This window comes from Sylvia atricapilla, chromosome 5 (assembly GCF_009819655.1).
Source record: "Sylvia atricapilla isolate bSylAtr1 chromosome 5, bSylAtr1.pri, whole genome shotgun sequence".
Taxonomy (NCBI): Eukaryota; Metazoa; Chordata; class Aves; order Passeriformes; family Sylviidae; genus Sylvia; species Sylvia atricapilla.
Genome location: NC_089144.1, coordinates 24,228,209 through 24,247,824, shown reverse-complemented (window position 1 = coordinate 24,247,824; position 19,616 = coordinate 24,228,209). Strand labels below are relative to the sequence as shown.

Genomic DNA, 19,616 nt, shown 5'->3' with positions numbered 1-19,616 from the left:
GGTATAATCCAGCATGTAAGCTTTCTCATAATCAGTGGGTCAGTCTATAAGGCCACTAGTAGTGTTAGTGTCACTAAGTTGGGCAACCCTTTCAGTTTTCTGAGCAATGCCAACAAGATTCTGAATTGTCTTAGTCTATATTTTCAGTGATAATTTGGATGTCATCTGAAATAATAACCAATGGCTTTATAGTTGAGTTGCCATTGTTACTATCTAAGATGTGTCATTATATAGATTCACTAGTAGCTCTTAATTTTAACAGTTTATGTCTTTCTCCCTTTGTTGAATGCACTGGAATCTACACCTAACCATTACCAGAATTGGAACATATAACATCAACTTTCTTTTCTTCTTTAAGTGCAAACACAAGACAAATCATGGACAGCTGCAGAGCATTCTTAATTTAACTCTATAGTACTAACCTTCTAATTCACTAACCTCATAGCTAAATAAGAAAATATCTAGTTTACAGGAAAGAAATCAGGTGAAACCACACCATGCTCTCCCCATACTGTTTTCCAAGCAAACACCCTTTAGGCATTTTGGCAAGGATTCTGAATTTGTGAAAAGAAATAGTTGTCCTGGAAAGGAAATGCTAGAAGAGCTGTAAGGCTTCGTTACAGTTAAACACAGCAGAAAGTCTTGCTACTTTAATGTCCCTTCTGTTCAAGTTTTTTTTGATAGCCTGAGGTGAAGTGTGACTTTGGCTGATCTAGTCATCCAGGTCCTAGAAACAAAATATTGACTTTGCGTGCCTAACTAATACTATGAGAAAGAAGGAGCATTCGAGGCTTTAGGTATTTTCAGTAGTTAAGTTCTCTTGTTAAAAGGTCCTTAATAACAAATCTCCTTGGCCCACATGGGAAACTGAGGGCAAATATTTCAGAAAACTGTTCTGTTCTTGACTGATCATGAGACTGAAACAATCTTCTGCATGTGTAGTTGCATTGCAAATTTCATTCTCTGGTTTCCTTTGACTATCAGTTATATGTTGGGATTTTTTTTTCATAAACAGTGAGATGACATCCAGTTTCTGTTTTACTGTTTTTTTTAAGGAATGGCCGTTGGAGGTCAGAATGGAAGTTTACAATCACCCCTTCAACCACTCAAGTGGCTGGCATTTTGAAAATTCAGGTATGCTTATCTCAAACTGTGTCCTGAGCCATAAAGTCTCCAGTCATTATTGAGGGAGACTCAGGCCAGTCTATCAAATATGTTAAGGGAAAATGGGGACCCAGTAAGCAAGGCAGCAATGCTCATTGACTTAAGTGTTAGTGACTTAATTTGCGTATTTATCTAATCCTTAAAAACATAAAATGTGTGTTTAATGTAATGATTTAGAGGATTTGAGAAGGTGTATTCACCTCAGCTAGGCATATACCTCTTTGGTTTCCTGTTGAAGTCACAATGAGGCAAACCTTTCCTGAGGATAGGCCTGTTCTGAAGTAGAATCTTTTTTTAACTGATAATGTTTTTTTTCTTTAATGTTATCTTATTGTTGGAAAGGTGGAAACCTTTGGTTTCACCAATTCCACCATCAGAAATTTTTGAATCTGTGTCTTCTCCATTTAGAATTTGGCTTTCTTATTGGCTTTAGGGTATCCAGAAAGGAAGAATTCCAAGCAGGCAGAAGTCTTGAGACCAAAGGAAGTCTGACTGTCATGTGGTAGGCAGGGAGACTTGACTTTCTGGATTAGTTCCTTGGAATGTGTACACATATATTGCAGCAGTTTATTGAAACAGTTCTGGGATCAGGGACTAGTAACTTAATGCAGTCTGACTTTCTGTGTACCTTTTTTTTTTTTTAACAAGGCAGAGTCAAGTTTCTTTTTCTTGCTGTTTTGTGCCCCTATGAGTTTTGCTTGTCCTTACTGCTCAGTGATGACTGCCCAAGGAAGATGCAAAGGAATGTTTTTCTAGCCTGAGGCTAGGATGTTATTTTAGGACGTGGTAGCTGTATTCAGATTCACCAAGGCAAGGAGACCCTGTATCTTGCTGGTGCCAACATTTGGAATGGTAGTCAAAATGTTATATGTAGCCATTATTATGTTGTCAGATCACAACAGTCATGGTAAGCAGCACCGTAAGTAACTTCTAGGCCTCATAAGACTTTGTCACTTAAATCCAACTTGCAGCAAAGCAGGCATTTTTTTCACAGCATGTGCTTTTGGTTAAATGTCTTAAGAGGTTTTCCAGAAGAAGGAAGCAGGTGTCCACTTAATTCCTGAAAAGGTTAGGGCAGCAGCCAAAAAAACAGTCTGAACAAGGAATTAATTCAGGTTCTAATCAGCTTTTACATTTGGGTACCAGATGATTTTGTCTTTTAGTACTATTTCCCATAATTAATCAAGATATTATTTATATTCATTAAAGTGTGTGTCCTGGAGAGTTATGAACATTCTACTTTTTTGCTTGTGTAGAAACTACTATTTTGAACTCAGTTTTAAATTTTTAGAAATTGTGTACAATTTCTTCAATGTTTGTGGGAGTGCTCCCTCTTCACCTCACAAAACAAACAAACAAGCAAGCACTTTCATTATTTTTTAAGGAGCAAAATATTTTTCTAGAAAATGAAGTCTCTACAACATTAGTATAATTTTAGAGGAGTGAAATTTCAGTCTTGTTTGCAAAATCTTTAACAGGAATACAGTATTGCTCTGGTTTTGATAAGACCTTTTATTATTAAGTTAGGAGGAAATTGCAGCATCACGTGCTATCTTCAGGTGTCTTCAGTATTTTTTAAGATGATTTGCACAATTTCTTCCTTTTTTCTTAAATTCTGTTAATTCTGATACAGGAAATTTTCAACTGTCACAATTTCTTCTGTTTAATTTTCTTTAATTCTATGTAAGGGGAAAAGCAACAGCAGAGCCTTTTACTAAAACGAAGTCCGTGGCATTTAACATGCTCCAACTGTGCATGGAAAACAATGATAAGTGTACTGGTTACTAATTTTATCTCTTAGATAATTTGTTATTCTCATCCCTCCTTAGTTAACCTTTCCAAGAGGTTCTGTTCATAAACATCCTCCTTCTTGTAGTCTTCTGAACCCAGACCTAGCATTCTAGAAGGATGTCAGCAGTGAGGTATAGTACAGAACAGTTACTTCTCATTATTTTGTTCAAGATATAACACATCCCAGTATAAGATTTGATTCCCCATCTCTGCTAGGCTTTTAGATCTGAGTGTTTGCCAAGAATGTGACTCAGTTTCACAGATAAGATGTTTGTGCTGAGGTATTGGCCTCAGAGCACAGAGGAGGTTTGGCCTCTCTATAGTGAATCGTGATGGACAAGGGTGAACACTCATATTTCTTTGGGTTCTGCTGCTTCATTGGGAGTTCTTAGAATTGTGCACTAAGTAAACACTTCTCATCTTTTAGGAAATGAATTCCAAAACAAGTATTTGACAATAAGCAAAATAATTTAAGATGAATCACAGGAAATAATGTTTTACTCATCTAGGAAACCTTTCCTTTGTGTGGTATTACAGCTGTCTTACTGTGCGTCATGTTTTTTCTATTATTTATAAAGTTGAGGGTCTTTTGCACATATGATCATAATGCATAGTAAATTATACTATTCTGCATTAAACTCAAATTTGTTATATGGTCTAATAGGGTCAGACACAAAAGTTTCATTTTCTCGTAACATCAGCTATGTTGACTATCTTGACTTTATCAAACTTGTAAAAAATCTTCAAAGATGCTTATTTAATTTCAATGACCTTATATAGCTTCTTAGAAATTATTGTTAATGATCATATGTGGTTTTGCATATACTTCCTGATTTTTGAATTTTCCAACAGTTTTATTAGGAACTAAACATTTTCATATCTGTCCCAGCTGTATTTAAAAGTACTAAAGTTAGCTTGGGTAGAGTTTTAGTGTTCTCCTGCAAAATAATCAAGCAAGTTCTGTAGGTGCAGCATTTCAAGAATAAATAATTTCATTGTGCTTTGCTATCTAACCTTGGGAACTGCTTTGTCTAGATAAATACTCGCTTTTGTTATGAGACATATCTAATAGAGGAAAATATCAAACCCAGACAGAGCTAGAAAGAGAAGCTTAATGTTGCACTGGCCCTAGAAAACTGAGACAACTTGGGGAAGCAGAAAAACTTCCCAGTATGTTGAAACCTTCCCAAAACAATTCTAATTTTAAACATATTTTCACTATTTAGAATGGTCTAGCCTATTCATTACAAGAGTTTCTAGTAAGGTCACATAAATAAGGTATTGTCATCTTCATGATGTTAACCAAAACCTAAAGTTCTTTGCTTGAAATACTACTTGAGGCACATCAACACAAACTATGTTTCCAGACTAGCCTCTTCAGTATTTCCCCTCAAATACAGTAAATTCTACATTATTTTGGTTTTTCTATTTGCTTTTGTTCTGTAACATTCTGTATGTGGTTTTGACTGATTTGTATAGGTTTCTTACTATGATAAATAACAAACACTTTGATTTTCCTGCATGTTGTTGATCTGTAAAACTTAATATGAGGTTCTTTGTTTAATTTTCTGTAGGTTCACTATTATGAAGATGGTAATGTTCAGCTGGTGAGCCATAAAGACATCCAAGATTCTCTAACAGTGTCTGTAAGTGACCTTTAAAGACTTTAGTGGGTATATTGAAGTGACTTTTTAATTTAAAAATAGAAGCAAGCTTAAAAAAACTCAGAAGTTTTGACAAGTTTGTTCTTCTACATGTATGAGAATTAATGTACAAATTTACAGATATTTTGTATGTAGTATTTACTGCTTCTACTTAACATGTAGCTAGTGTTTAAAAACATTAAAAAACAAAATTAATGTATGCCTGCATGTGGCTTATATAAGCAAAATTAACTTTGATTTTAAAGCTTTAATTAGCTTGTTGTCAGGCCTCCTGCACTTGTTGTATTTAAACCTCAGTTTGCAGAATGACCTCTAGAATTAATTTTTGAATTTGAAGGAGGTTTGAGTTGAAACAACTGACTTTAGTAGTACAGTCTCTAGGAGATTGCTCACTGGAGGAAGACCAGTATGCTAAAACAGTAAACAAATGGTACCAATTGAGAAACAGCAGTGGGTATTCACCCTTCTTCTCTCTGTCTCTAACTGGTGCTGTCAGTGCCTTATTCTGTACAAAAAGTCCTTTCAGAGATGGTTCAACTTGAGAATCATAACACACTTGTTATTTAAATACCATTTTCTTCAACTTCTTGCCAAATGGATTATTATAGTAACGAGGAGCAAACAATAGAAACAAAAATTGTTTGGAGATAGTACCAGATGTATCTTTTAAGGATTGATAATGCTCCACTAGGAACAGCTACTACTTCTGAAATGTCTATAATGGCATTTAAAAACTGCAGGATTTTCTGTTGGAGTGTTTTTGAATAAAATTTAAGACAGTGAGGTTAAGCTGGCAAAGAGAAATTGTAAAAGGGAACAGTAGAAGTATTTTAATGATAATGACTAGCAGTGGCCAGTTTGGCTCAATAGCTCAATTCATCAATGAAGAACATTGTTGATATAAAGCGAGGCTTGTTGGCTCTTTAGTTGCAATAGCACCATTAAAAATGGGGGAATGTGGTGCCAACTGATAACACTTCTGGCGCTGTAGATACAAAATTACTTCTGAGTCTGGATCAAAGGGATCTGTTTAGTCTTTCATTCAAATAAGAGTTGCTTCAGGGAAGGTTATGTGGATGCAGTTCTCCTGTCAATAGGTTTTGCTTCACTTACTGATGGGAGAAACTTAATCCTGTTTTGCAATTCAGTAAAGCAGCAGCAGATGGATGAGTAGGCAAACATCTTTTACATACGTTAGCTAAAACAAAAGCAAGTATGCTGCTGGTTACCAATTTTTAACCTTGGCTGTGAGCTTCGTAGAGGGCAGAGGTTGGTACAAGTTCTTATTTCACACAGAAGAAATGGTAGATAAGATTAAAAGGAGCCACAATGACTCCTCTTTTTTGTTGTTTGTCAGAGAACCCATTTTAAAACCATTAACAGGCACAGCAGAAATAAATGACTGAAGAGTTCTCCTGTTGCTAGAGCTGTGAATAATTTTGCTGAAGGATATTTTTTTAATCCCTTGTTTTCCTCTGAGACAAGTAAGACCTCACACCTCTGAATTTTTCCTTTCATTAGCAGAGCCTTGGAAAGCATTTCCTCAGCTTACTGAAAAGTCAAAACCTGTTCATTTGTTCATTTGGTTGCGCTCTACCTCCTCCTCCATGTCTCCTGCAGTGTCCAAGAGCACTTTCACAGTTGTTAGGTGCAGTTTCACTGAAACTTCAAACCACTAATGGTTGAAGCTGTCAGAGTTTTCTCCAAGTCTTTGCCTTTGCAGGAATGAGGGTTTACATGGGACAAACATGCCTGACTTTCAGCAGCTTCTGCAAAAGCACTCTTAGGAATGTCTCCAATGCTAATTGGAAGTTTGGAAACTCATGAACCATCACTTCCTGTTGGAGACTTCTTTTAAGCACTTCAGCAAATATACCTCCAGATTGACTGATGGGACATATTTTATTTTTAAAACAACACACACTTGCATCCTTAAACAGTTTATTTTCTGACCTCATCCTTATCAGTAATGATGAAATTTGCACCCTCATTTTTGCAAGATGGATTTAGGGATGATTTTGGAATACCAGATATATAGTTTAGTGTTTTCCTTAGCTTAGTTTCCAGGTTCAGAATGTTTACTGGTAAACAAATCTGGTTTGGTTTCTTGGTTATATTCTACTATAACTTCTGGGTCAGCTGATGTTCTTGAAATTTTCTTGAATTTGTACTGGGAATGTAGCATTGATAATGTTGTTATCCATATTTTACACATTTTTCGAGGCTTGGGTTGTCACTGTCATTTTTCCAAATGCTGATCTGTTCCATATGTCTTTTTTATCATACCATAGAATTCTTAATCAAAATATGTTAATGAGTTTCATGGCACTCTTTATGCTTGTTACAGTTTGATTTTATTTTTCTAACATCCATAATCATCACATGGGATCATCACATCATCACATGCCTTTTGGATGAATGTTCAGTTTTGGTTTAGCCACTGAATGGTCAAGTGTTCTCATTGAGTCTATCTGACATCACTCTTGGGAACAATGTAATCTGACTGGCCCTAGAATTATGCTGTATTTCAGACCTAATTCAAATGCTTTTTTTTCCTAGAATGAAGCCCAGACAGCGAAGGAATTTATAAAAATTGTAGAGGCTGCAGAAAATGAGTATCAGGTATGTTGAAACAAATATTGTATTCTTACTCGTATTTATAGTATTACCATGTACTTAACCAAAGCTAATATTTTATAACCAGCAAGATAATGCAGCTCCATATAAATAGATTATGTGCTGTTAACTCTGTCTTGCCTTTTCATACCTTCTGATGATTGTGCTCACCTGCCTAACATTACAACAGAAGTAATTTTTTGAGAGCAAGAAAGTTCCTTGCTTGCTTAAGTATCAGCAATTCTGATGTCACAAAGCATTAGTGCATTCTCTAAGTGGAATTTTTGTACAGATTCTGTTCAGAGGCTACTCTGTTAGCTAAATATAATTATAGGCATTACCTCTTTCCATTAGTCATTTCAAAGTTAGAAAAGTGTGACTGTTCTAGATACCCTCTGCAGAACCTTGAACATAAGGTAAATTTCAGACACTCTGTTCTGTCAGTTTGGCAAAAATAGTCTTTAATAAAATTTTTTGAAGTATCTATAGTGTGCATTATATTCAAGTTCAAACTATGTTGTGGACTGACTTCAGCATCCCCACAGTAAAAACAGTAGAAGATTTTTCTGTGTAGTATTAATGATGTATGAGCTAACTCTGATCAACATTTTATTCATGATGTGAATTAACCACACTGTGGTTTGCTGAAACACCTTGGCTATGGCCAGGTTTATTACATATCTCACTAATTTTCTTCACATAGTGTCAATCTATATCTAGCAGCATTCCTTCAATAAATATTATTTCAATTCAGCATGTTTTTATTAAGCCTGTTTAGGAAGTAGCAGGCCACTGAGCCATTGAGTGTTTATGTGGCATCCTAGTTCTGCTGTTCACATGTGTCTGTTTTGTGTTTGACAGACTGCTATCAGTGAGAACTATCAGACTATGTCGGACACTACTTTCAAGGCCTTACGTCGACAGTTGCCAGTTACCCGCACCAAGATTGACTGGAACAAGATCCTTAGCTATAAGATTGGAAAAGAGATGCAGAATGCTTAAAGTGAACATTGCATGACTGGATCATTTTAGTGTTCTTGTATACAAATAAAAATTATTACAAAAAAATATTTGGAACTGTCAAATCACCCAGTCAGCATGGGCTTTTGCCATTGAAAATCACTGTAAGTAGTTTGGTTAGAGCACAAAGCTTAGCTAATTGACTTCTTTTCTTTTTTCTTCCTTTCAGAGGGTTGCAACTTCACTATAGCTGAATATCTTCCTTTAGAGTTTCCGTTGTACCTTTATTTTTTTATAATGAAGAGACCATGCCTTTAGTTTTCAATTACACATTAAGAACAGTTGGAAAAAGTATTTTTGCATATGATAACCCTTCCTCTTGCTTTCACGTGAAATGGACAACTTGCAAAATTTGCTGGATTCCTTGTGGAGATCAGTAACATGCATTTCTAGGTCAAGGTCAACATGGAGTTAGCCATAGGTGCTGTTTTTGAAGTCATCTGTCCTTTCATTGTATGTAAAATTGGGAAAAGTATTTTCTGTGTCATTTAAACTTAGAAGACATACTTGCTAGCCCCATGGTAGCTAATATTTTTTTTTTTAAAGAAAAGGCCACAGTCTAATGCTGTTTTAAGGTTTTGAAATTAAATAAAAGTACTTACTCCAGAAATGCATTTAATGCTTTGTTCTGACAATTAAGATCTCAAACTCCATCTGCCCTCCAGGATTTTTTATCGTAAAGCTACAAATGTATTATAACAAGGCATATTGTAATATATGTAATCCTGTACTCATTACTATGTCTGTTTATTTTTTCTTGGATTGATATGTACTAAAATTCAATGTAACATTAAAACGCAAATTTTCTATTTATTTGAGTATCAGATTGCTTCCTGATATAGCCTATTTTTGGTGTTTCTAAATGTTTTTAAAATTCTGCTTAAAACAGCCACAAACTTGTGTATTTAGGGATTGTAATATCATTACCGTTTTCATCTGCATTAAAAATCATCTACATATGGAAGTTACTTAAAACAGGTGTATTTTAGCTTCATACTGGCTATAGAGGATAGAAGAAATTCCAGGACCAGAAATTAATACATTTGTCCGGAAAATTCTTTCCCTGTCTGATCTATCTCATTTTGAAAATGGATGTCAGGTATCTAAAAACACAGACTTTGCTACAAATACTGTATAACACTTCCATGAAATGCATTTGTTTAATTTTTAATTGGATAAAAACTTGTTTTACAATATATAACCTCCGTATATGCTCATGATGGAAAATGAAACAGCATTTTTATTTTTTAGAAGGCAGGTGTTTATACACACTCCTAAACCAGTAAAGCTTACACAAATGTTTTATGTCTTTGTTTACAGCATGATCTAATTACCTTAAACTTTCAAGTTACAGCATAGCAAGAGAGTCTAGACTTGTACTAAGTATAAAAATGTACATATGAAGTAGTTTGATGTTTGAATTTTAATAGCAATACCCCAATATTCTGTTCTTCAGTGCTCTCTTATACAGAGGTATAGTTCTTGAAAGTGCTGCTACTTTACAGTACTGAACTGTATAGTAGAAGAGTGGGATTTGTTCCACCACAGTCTTCCTGGATAGTTGCCCTTTCAATTCTTTGTAGTTCAGCTCCTGAACCATGTTGTTCTTTTCAAATTAGCTCATAAAAGCTGCATGTGAGCTGAGTCACTGTCAAGTCAGTCTGTCAGTCTTAGCCAAGATCTAAATACAAACCCTATTGAAGAACTTCTTCCAACATATTTAAGAACAAGGTAAAAAAAGGCAGTGAATGGACAGTTAGGGGAATTGTTAATGGGCAACAACGGTGCAAATAACTTTTCTAGCTGTTTAGAATGTTGCAAATGACCAGAATCAGCACTGACAAAAAGTCAGAATGCTATTTTTCTTACCTGAAATAAAGACTTAGTTTTAAATATATTCCTAATAAAGAGGTATTTTACTGTGAAGTACTCTATTACTGTATTTCCTTCTGTTTATTCAGTCCTGTGATAGTCTTAATTCCTTATCTTGAAAGAATTGCTTCCTTCAGATTCAATTCTACCCGTTGGATAACATAAGTACATCTGTATTACTTATGTTTTTTCTTGTGTTAATTTTTAGTCTGTGAGACTTTACACCTTGAATATCAAATTTATTAAGTTATAGCTTCAATAAAGCCATTTGTAAGTAAATCAACTATTCTGTTACTTTTTCAAAACGGTGTGCTGTATCATACTTAGGGGTAATAACTCCCCATATGAAGCTGACCTGACTATCAGCTGAGGCACATTTGGAGTTCTTGATTTCTAGCAAAGTTTTGGATGTCACTTGCACTTTTTTGTTTGTTTGTTTCTATCTCTACCACTTCTAAATTGGAGAATTTTTGAGCTTGCTTGGTAGGCTTTAGAGTATTTCCTGTAGGTAAAGCACTTTCTCTCAGAAATTTTGCTGTGGCAATTGTCTTAATGTGAACTACTATTTGTTTATATTCTATTTTTAAATATAAAGACAAGCTTTGTATTGTTGAATCTTGATGTAATAGACATTATGGCTTGTAAAATGGACTTGTAAAATGCTTGTGTTTTTGAAGTGTATTACATCTTATGTATCTTAGTGCCCCTTTATATGAAGGAATTTTTAACTTCTGCAAGTATGCAGCTGTTCTTTGTGAACAGCTGCAACAGGAGTGGCAGTTCTGCTTTCAGGTTCTCCTGAGCAGCTCCTTTTTGTATGTCTCTCTTAAAATTCATAGGCAGAATGAAACTTTAAAATCATTGTAATTTTGATTACATTGCTACTTGGCTGCTTACTGCTCTACATGCTGGTAACTCTGCCGTCTGGTTCCACTGGGAACACTGCAACGCAGTTCCATTAGGAAATGGGCATTCAGTCAGGGTTAAAAACATTGTGTGAGACTGAACATCCTAAGAGATATGTTCTCTTTAGGGGATGTCTCCAGCCACATCTGTGGCAGCAATGTAGTTTGTGCAGTTTGGAAATCCCTCTTTCATCCCCACATCCCCACAGACTGGTTTGGCTGCAAAGCCGTTTTGGTGCTCTTGAGTTCCCTTCCTTTTGCAGAACTCAGAACTGGGACCTGGGCTCTGGGTGTGCACCAGGTGCCCTCCAGCTCTGAATGGTGACCTGTGTCCATAGCAGTGGTTTCTTTCAGGCAGCTTGAAACCACCTACCTATGTGTTGAGGATGTCTGGAGCTTCAGACTAAACTGGGCCTTCCATTTCCAGACTGTAAATACTGTAGGTATAGAAATTTCATCAACTGTTCGATTCTGTGGATTCACTCCTATCGTATTGAATTACGTGCTGACACAGACATAGCTTCTGCTGCATTTGTTAACTGGAAAGACTGAAACTGTTCTTCATCTGATGCAATTGTAAACTAGGTTTAGATTAAACTTAGTTTGTTCATAACCTTGAAGTGTCAATTTTTGTGTGACAATGTCAACTCTGAATTCGTTATTTTAAGGGGAAAATTTGCATCAGATTTTAACCAAAAAGGTAATTTTTTTCTTCTTCAGCTAAAAGAAATGAATTGTGAATATGCACTTTATTCCTTCTGTGCAAATGAATGTTTAATACTTGATAGGTTCTCTTATCAGCAATATTTTCTGCTGCTGTGACTTGCTTACCTGTAACAAGTGTTGCTCAGCATGATGTTAGCCATGTATTCATGACACAAAAGGGTCAGAGTGATAATCACTGTCTTAAAGGATACATTTAGACTTTACTGTGCATCTTTTCTTTGCAAATCAATAAAGTTCTGCAGGGACAAATCTGTCAGGTTTGTTCCTCTTCAGTCAAGAGGAGAACGTAGGGACTTTTTTGCCTGACTAGCTGCAGTTTGAAGTAACATCAGACAAGAAACAACTTCCAGCTTATGGGTTGTAAATATTCCTGCTAAAGTAGGTATATTGTAGTTGATTGGATGGTTTGGGAGGATACCACCATATGCCTATAATGATTAGTAGTAATTTCAGTTTTGCCTTTAAATGTGCTTAAAAATTTTCAATTTCAAGTGTACACTGAGTACAGCTATTATAGGCATCAGTGAAAGAAATGAGAGTACTTCCTTAAATAAGTAGCTTCCCAGTATGCATCTCAGTTTGTGTTTGAAATCCTTCAAGATTATTTCAGAATTTACTTAATAGTGTAGAAGGCTGAGCTGCAGTTTTGCCCCACCACTGTGAATACAAGCAGCATTGTGAAGAAGGATTCAGAAAAACATGCTCACTTTCTCTTTCTTAGGAAGTGAAAGTGCCCCCAAAGGCCTTGTCAGTTACAGAGCAGCAGTGTGCTTGTGCTGTATCTGGAACCTAAGGTACTTTCTTCAAACACAGGGAACTGAGTTTTAGTCCCCTGAGGCAAAGAAGGGACTTACCTTCCCTGGAGCCTGTGTTCCTAAAACTGGCTAAAAGAAAACAAGGCTATCTCCTCTTTTGCTGATAAAGTGTTTCTGAACCGAATTGAAAATTACAGCCACAAGCTCTTGAGTGCAGAAAAAATACTTACCTTTCATTCTTTTGGGCTGCTGTGGATGGAAAGTGTTTCTTTGTGCCTGCTCCAGCAGCCTTCCTGCCTGGTGTGCCAGCTTTCTTGGGTGGTGGGTGGTGGAGTACTGCATCTGCTGCAGTACTGGGTACTAAAGTTAGATGCCCAGAGGCAAAACCATTCAAATCGTTTGTGCTGTGAAGGTGCCAGAAGATCGAACTGTGCAGCAAGGGGTGCACAGATTAGCCCTGGGCTTTGGAATGCTGTCACAGAATGCTGTTGTGCTGCCTTTTCCCCGGTGAGGCACCACATCCAGTTGTAATACAAGATGTGTCAGTAAGATGATAAAAGGTACAAGATTCAGTTATGATTTTCTTTAAGGAAGAAAGGTGCCATGTGTTTCCGTTCAACCACAGTTCCTGCCCAGCCTGTGACAGGGAGCCTGATGCTGCAGGTCTGAGGAAAGGCTCAGTTCAATTAAAGCTGTGCTCCAGGAGCATGGGTTTGATGGAGGCCGGCACAGCACTCACAGCTAAAGTCTGCACTGTACAGTGCCTGTGAGCTGCAGCCTCTGCTGCCCACCTGTCTGGGCACACATGCTGCAAGTGTTGATTGAGCTGTTCTCCCTGTCCTGGCACAGTCTCTCTTAACCCAGGTAAAACTGAGGCTGCTGCCCCAAATCCCCTGGTGGCCCTTCTGTTAATAACCTGCTCTTTGGACAGTGACCTGGGTCTAACCATGCAGTAATAACTTACACATAATTTGGGAATTAGGGAAACAGACCTGAAAAATATGCAAGGTATAAATAAATCAATTTTCAAAATAGGAATATATTTTAAAAATATATGTATTTTCAACTTCGCTGTGACACTTAAGGTTAATATCTGCATGCCCACTGGAGTAGAAATTGGAGCTTTCAGGATCCATTAGCAGTTTTAAACTTAAGTAGCAGGAAGAAAAATCTGTATTATTCTTTCCTTTTATGTGACATGTGATTGTCAAAATCAGCCTTCAGATGCTGTAAAACTGGTAAGCTTTGCAAGTCTTTAACTTCACTGTAACAACAGGAACAATAGGTAACAAAAACGATTAGCCAAAAAGCAGTTTTGATTACAGATTCCAAAGCTGAATATTCATTTGGAAGGTTTCTGAAAAACAGTGGTGTTAGAAATCCTTGAATGGAATGTGAAAGCTTATCTTGGGGGTTTTTATCCAGACTGACACCATCAGCTGCACCTTGATTGTATGTAGCAGGTCAGACTTGTCTGCTCTGAAATAAATTGCTCAAGATTATCGTTCCTCTCCAAGTTCTTGTAGGTTTTGGTATTACCAGTATTAAGGTATACAGTAAGAAAAGATAAATCTACCATCTGCCAGATCTTGGCCTTTTTTATCTTGGCTGGGGGCATAAAGAAAGGCTTTTTCCCATTCTCTTTGCAACATATTTTATGTATTTGACGAGTGTCTCCAGACTGTAGCTGATTAAAGATTAAATACTGCAACTCCAATTTTTACATGAAATGCAATACTCTAAGTAATCTTACATCCTGCCTTTTGGTTTTTGCTCATTTTGAGATGCTTGTTTTTCTCTGTGTATTGTTCATTTCAGCCCTGATGATACTGCAGGCTATCATCATGTTAAACTGGTACTTGAATTTCTTTTGCTGGAATCTGATCTTGATTGCAATAATATTCTCCAGTATTATTTTTGCCAGCTATTGGGCATTTTAAAACCCATGCTAAACTAAGGGGATAAAACCAAGCAAACCGTCACTGCAAGGTATGTGTGCCTGATGTTATCCTTCTCTACTGACAAAGCAGGTACTGGCAGTGTATAAAAATGAGACTATCTGTACCTTAATAACATGGAGCAGCCAGCACAGGGATTCTGAACTGAGAGCACTTTGGCATGAAAAGATGGGCTGCTGTGAACTTTCCCAGGGCAATGAACTGAATCCTTGTTATCTAGGATATTGTGCCAACAACAGGCAATTTGTTTTCCAGTAGGTACTGATGTCAGTTAAAACTGAGAAGTTGAAATGCACCACCCTGTTTTATGCTAGGAGGTACTTAATATGCTGCTTCCCTACCTTTTTTCTTATAGAAAGGAAAAGGAATCAATGATCAGTCAAGTGACAAGTTCTGAGGTGCATCTCACCTGGTGAAAACTGGATGGTGTAACATCCATGCATCCACTTTCCGTATGTCTCAATGTGTATAGTGACAGATCTCCTCCACCAAGCTAGCCAGGATTACTTCTGAGTGTCAGAGAAGTGTGAGTCATTCAAGAGCCTGTTAAAAAGTTTCTGTAGGCATGTACTGAGTTTGAAAGGTTCTTTAGCTGTCCTTGGTGCCAGGAGCCGGCTCAATTGCAAAAGGCTAGACCTTAGAGATGCTGCTAAGAAAATAAATGCCATATGCTCACAAAGAATTGAATGCTGCTCCTGTTCCAAGGCTTTGCTGCAAGGAGGAGGTTTCTGCATGACTGATTCTCTGGGTGCAATAGAATTTGTTAATCAGTAATTAGTACATGTCTTTTCCCAGTTCATTACTAAACTTAGTGAGCCCTATTCCCTTTAAGAACTTGTCTACCTCTCCTTAGCTCTTTCAGCTGGAAACAGTGTGCCTTGCAGTCGTACAAGCAGTTGATGTGGCCAGACAAAACTGGCCACACTCCACCTGAATGTAAATGAAGAAGTGGTAGGGGTGTGGTAGTATATAATTTTCCAAGGAACAAATCCAGCACCTGATACTTCCTGGTAAGGTCCTTTTGGACACAGGAAATTGTCCCTTCACTACAGCTACTGCCTTGCCAGCAGGGCTAGGAAATGCTGAGCGGAACAGAACAGAAGTGTATGGGTGAAGCTCCCTGCTCGCCCACCAGGGTTTTCATCTTGTTCCTCTTCCCTGCTGCCATGCAGAGCAACTGATTAAGTCAGCAGCAGTTTCTTTACCTGCACTAATGGTGTCTAAACAGAAAGTGAAGTGAGCCAAGGCTGGAGTCAAATGTAAATCAGCATCCATCAGGTGTGTGTTTGTCAGGAGCGGGAACTGAAAAATTTCTGTTGGAACAACCAAGAGGAAGGTATGACATTACAACCAATTAGCCAGAGCAGACTTGGGATAGCCTGTAGGAGAGGCATTCCTAAGGATTTTCAATCTCAGGTGCAGAAGATAAAAGTGTAAAATAGAAAAGATAAAGACTTGGGGAATAGTCTGTATCTCATGATAGATAAAGACTAACAGCTAGTTTTCCGGGGGTAAGAGGGCAAGAAAAAATACACGAATATCTCTAGTAAATGCATTGGGGGAGGCCACAGAAAGTATTTTCTTCCTCTCTGAAAATGGTTGAATAGCAGAAGCAGGAATGAAAATAAGTCTTGTTTCTAAAGGATGATGTCTGGGAAGGGCAGGGTATATTGAGAAGGAAAGGAATTGAAAGCCACTCTGAGAACTACTACCTGTATGCAAGCCCAAAGAAGCCCAGATTTATAAAAGCACTTGCTCTTTCAAACTGATGTCATACTGGAGTTCAACAAATGTGATGAGTACTGAGTGATACCTAAGATCCCACGTTAGTCGCTGTATCTAGTGTTCTTCCTTCTCAATCACAGCTTAACAGAGAAAGTAATTTTGTATTGTGTTTACCAACAGAAGCAGGTGTGAGAAGGAAGAAAATCATCTCAACCAAGTGCCTACATCACCTTACCCTTCTGTATTCTTCACAATCAGAAGGAGGCTGAACTACAAAATTTTTATATAAAAGCATAGACAATGTAGAATTCACCTAGGCCTGAGTTTGGCCTAAGAGCACACACTTTATTTGAAAAATGTAGACAAAAAGAGATACAAACTAATGGGATTAAGAGAGGAAGGAAGGCCTACTGGGAAATCAATAAAACTAGTGATTGGATTAGATATTAGGAAGAAATTCTTTACTCTGAGGGTGGTGAGGCACTGGAAGAGGCTGCCCAGAGAAGTTTTGGATGCCCCATTTCCTGTCAGTGTTCAAGGCCAAGTTGAAGAGGGCTTTCAGCATCCTGATCTAGTGGAAGGTAGGACAGTGGGTTGGAACTAGATCATGTTTAAGGACCCTTCCAACCCAAATTCTATGATACAATGTTCCATGAAATTTCTTCTTGAAATTATTTCAATGAATATGAGCATCCCACTTCAATGCAAGATATGCCACTGACAACAACCATTAACACTAAGTTTTGTTTTAAGCTGTTGGACAACCCTGGGCTCTGTACTAGTGGCAAGCTGCATTCTCTCTTTCCTGGACCATCACCTGCCCACCCAGGGCCTGAGACAAGCTGCAGGGTCTGTCAGATCCTTCTAACTGAACAAAAATATTTCAAAGACAAAGGCTTGCTCTGAAATGTCACTTTTGCAGCCAGGAGACTCTTACTTGAGAAATGGCCATCTGTAATGTGGTACAGTGATTGCATCACTACTAAAAGGAGAGGCAGGATGGACTGAATTAAAGGATATGAGAAAGGTATTTGGATCTGAAGAATGACTGCTGAGTGCAGAAGAAAGAAGGCTGTGACCCAGCAAGAACAGATCAAGCAAAATTGAAGAGCAAAGGAGGGAAGAAAGTAGGATATGATGAAGCCAACATATAAGACAGACAACTGTTCTGTAGCTTAAATTTAAAGACAAGCTCATAGGGACCTCCACCTGTGTAGAAGGTAAGAAGAGGCACTATAAGGATTGTTTTCTCAGCAGTGGTATGTTGGATGGAGGTGGAGAGGGAAGACAAGAAAGCAAAGGAGAAAAGAATTGCATCAGACAAGGCAAAAGGATATTTTGGTTCTTGATTTTGCAAAGGTTAAGCGAGATTTGGCTTGGGAGCCAAATCTAGCTGTGATATGAGTAAATGACGTGCCATTTAGATCCTACCTACTTCCATGGCTTGCTCAATCCCTTCCTGCCTACAGGCAGAGCTGTTCTTGTCCTCTGTAATCGTTGCCAGCCTCAAGCAGCAATAATTACCTGTACATGATCCAGCACTGTGACTGTTAGGTTTCCTTCCTCTGAATTTCTAGAGATTAGATAAAATGTAACTGCCAGTGCATTTCTGTGCTTCTATCAATTCACAGCAGGTAAAGATGCCATCTTGCAAATGCTAGAGGAAAAATAAGCTACACTATGCTAATTGCAGATTTCAGATGGGAGGAGTTGAGACCTTTTTCTGACTTTAAAATGTCTTTTCATTAAATATAATATCAACACTCACTAAACTGAAGATCATGCTGAACATATTTTTCCTTAGAAAAGAAAGTACTGTTTGGCTTCAGTCCAAGGCATGGATGTGGGGAGCAGAGCTTTTGTCCTTTTCCTCGACCTCAGTAGGGGAGGGAGAAATCAGTGCTGGTTCCCTCCGGGCTTTTCGCCATCTGTCTCTGCCTCCCTGTTTCTCCCAGAGCCTCCTGTGACGTACAGAACATGTGTGGATGCAGATGCCAGATTCTGACTTGTCTTTTGAGCTCTTTTGACCAGGGGCCAACCTCGCAGCAAGCATGATTCCTTTATGAATCCTAAGCACGTACCATCTTGTACAAATACTGATGTGTCTTGCTCCACCACCTTTTACAAAGAAGCTGAATAAAGTGCCTCAATGAATGTGTGTGTCCATGAAAATACCTCAGTTCTCCTGGGGGGTATTTCCATGGATTTAAAATAACCCAAGACAATTTGCTTTATCAAATGCCTGTGTTTGGGGAGGGGAACTTCCCCACCCTGATGCCTAAGTGTGCTGACAGTCAGGGTGAAATTCCCATCTCATTTTTAGAGGGAAGAAAGTAATTAGGCAAAAAAGCAGCAAAAGAAAACAGGTTTGGAAATTTTTTTTTCTTTTTGGAATTTGGTTGGGGTTTTTATGAATTATTTTGAACATGACCCAAAAATACTGAAACTCTGCTCTGAGTTGCACTAGCTATTTACCAACACCTTCCTTTGCCCTCTCTTTGCACTGACATCTGATTCTTAACTGAGCCAGTTCTAACCTGGGTTTTGTTACTTGTCTTTTAATTAGGGCAGTGGGTTGGTTTTTTTGTCAGTAAAGATCTTAAAACAACTTTCAGGCAGGCTTTGCTGCTTCCCATGCAACTACCTTGACACATTATACAGCACCTTGTTTTCTGGAAGGATACCCATAGCCATGGACATAATTTTGTTAATAATTGAGATATTTATTTTAAGCTTTTTGACAGGTGGTGCTCAGGCATATTTGACTTTTCCTTATTAGTACTGGTGGCATGTTTTTAAATATTACTATCTCTAAGCTGAAAATTATTCCTGTAATACTGTAATATCCCACTTTTAGAATGAGGAACAGAAACTTCAGCCTGGGCACACTGTTCAGAAGTCTGTAGTTGCATATGTTTGCAACATCTTTTTTTTAAATAAAAATACATAAATTAAATTGTAAATTAAGCACAAATTTTTATTTCAGTGTTTCTTAGCATACTTTAAATTCTCTGGATTGTGACAAAGGATTGCATGTACTTTAGTTGGAAACAGATTTTTGGTATGTGATTAAGGCATTTTATGCAGACTTTGGTATGTCTGAGAAGTGCTGTGTATGGGATCCCATGAACTCTCCTCCAGTGCTTTCACTCACATTGGCACACGGCTTCTCAACCACTGCTGACTCCAGCTTACACTGCCATCTCCAGTTCAACCCTGACACTGCTTAGTATGCAGCTGATAGGCTTCATAGGTGCACAACATGCATATGTATTTACATGGATGTAACTTCACATCTGGACATAGGTCTCCATATGTATATGTACATTGTTGTTTAACACGTATCTAGATTAAAAAGTGTTTGGCATAAGGCTGCTAAATGCTTAATTCAGTTGCTAATGAGACACCAGCTGAAGGTCA

At 37.7% G+C, this 19,616-nt stretch overlaps 1 protein-coding gene across 2 annotated transcripts in view; it reads left to right on the top strand.

Moving 5' to 3' along the window:
* CAPZA2 (capping actin protein of muscle Z-line subunit alpha 2) overlaps positions 1 to 10,406 on the top strand; it is a 31,105-nt gene extending 20,699 nt beyond the window's left edge. For both annotated transcript variants that reach the window (XM_066318987.1, XM_066318986.1), the window contains 4 exons: positions 1,056 to 1,134; positions 4,530 to 4,601; positions 7,179 to 7,241; positions 8,097 to 10,406. In XM_066318987.1, the coding sequence (XP_066175084.1) occupies positions 1,056 to 1,134; positions 4,530 to 4,601; positions 7,179 to 7,241; positions 8,097 to 8,237 (355 nt within the window). In that variant the 3' untranslated portion in view covers positions 8,238 to 10,406. The remainder of the gene's footprint in view (positions 1 to 1,055; positions 1,135 to 4,529; positions 4,602 to 7,178; positions 7,242 to 8,096) is intronic.
* Positions 10,407 to 19,616: the final 9,210 nt, after the last annotated feature.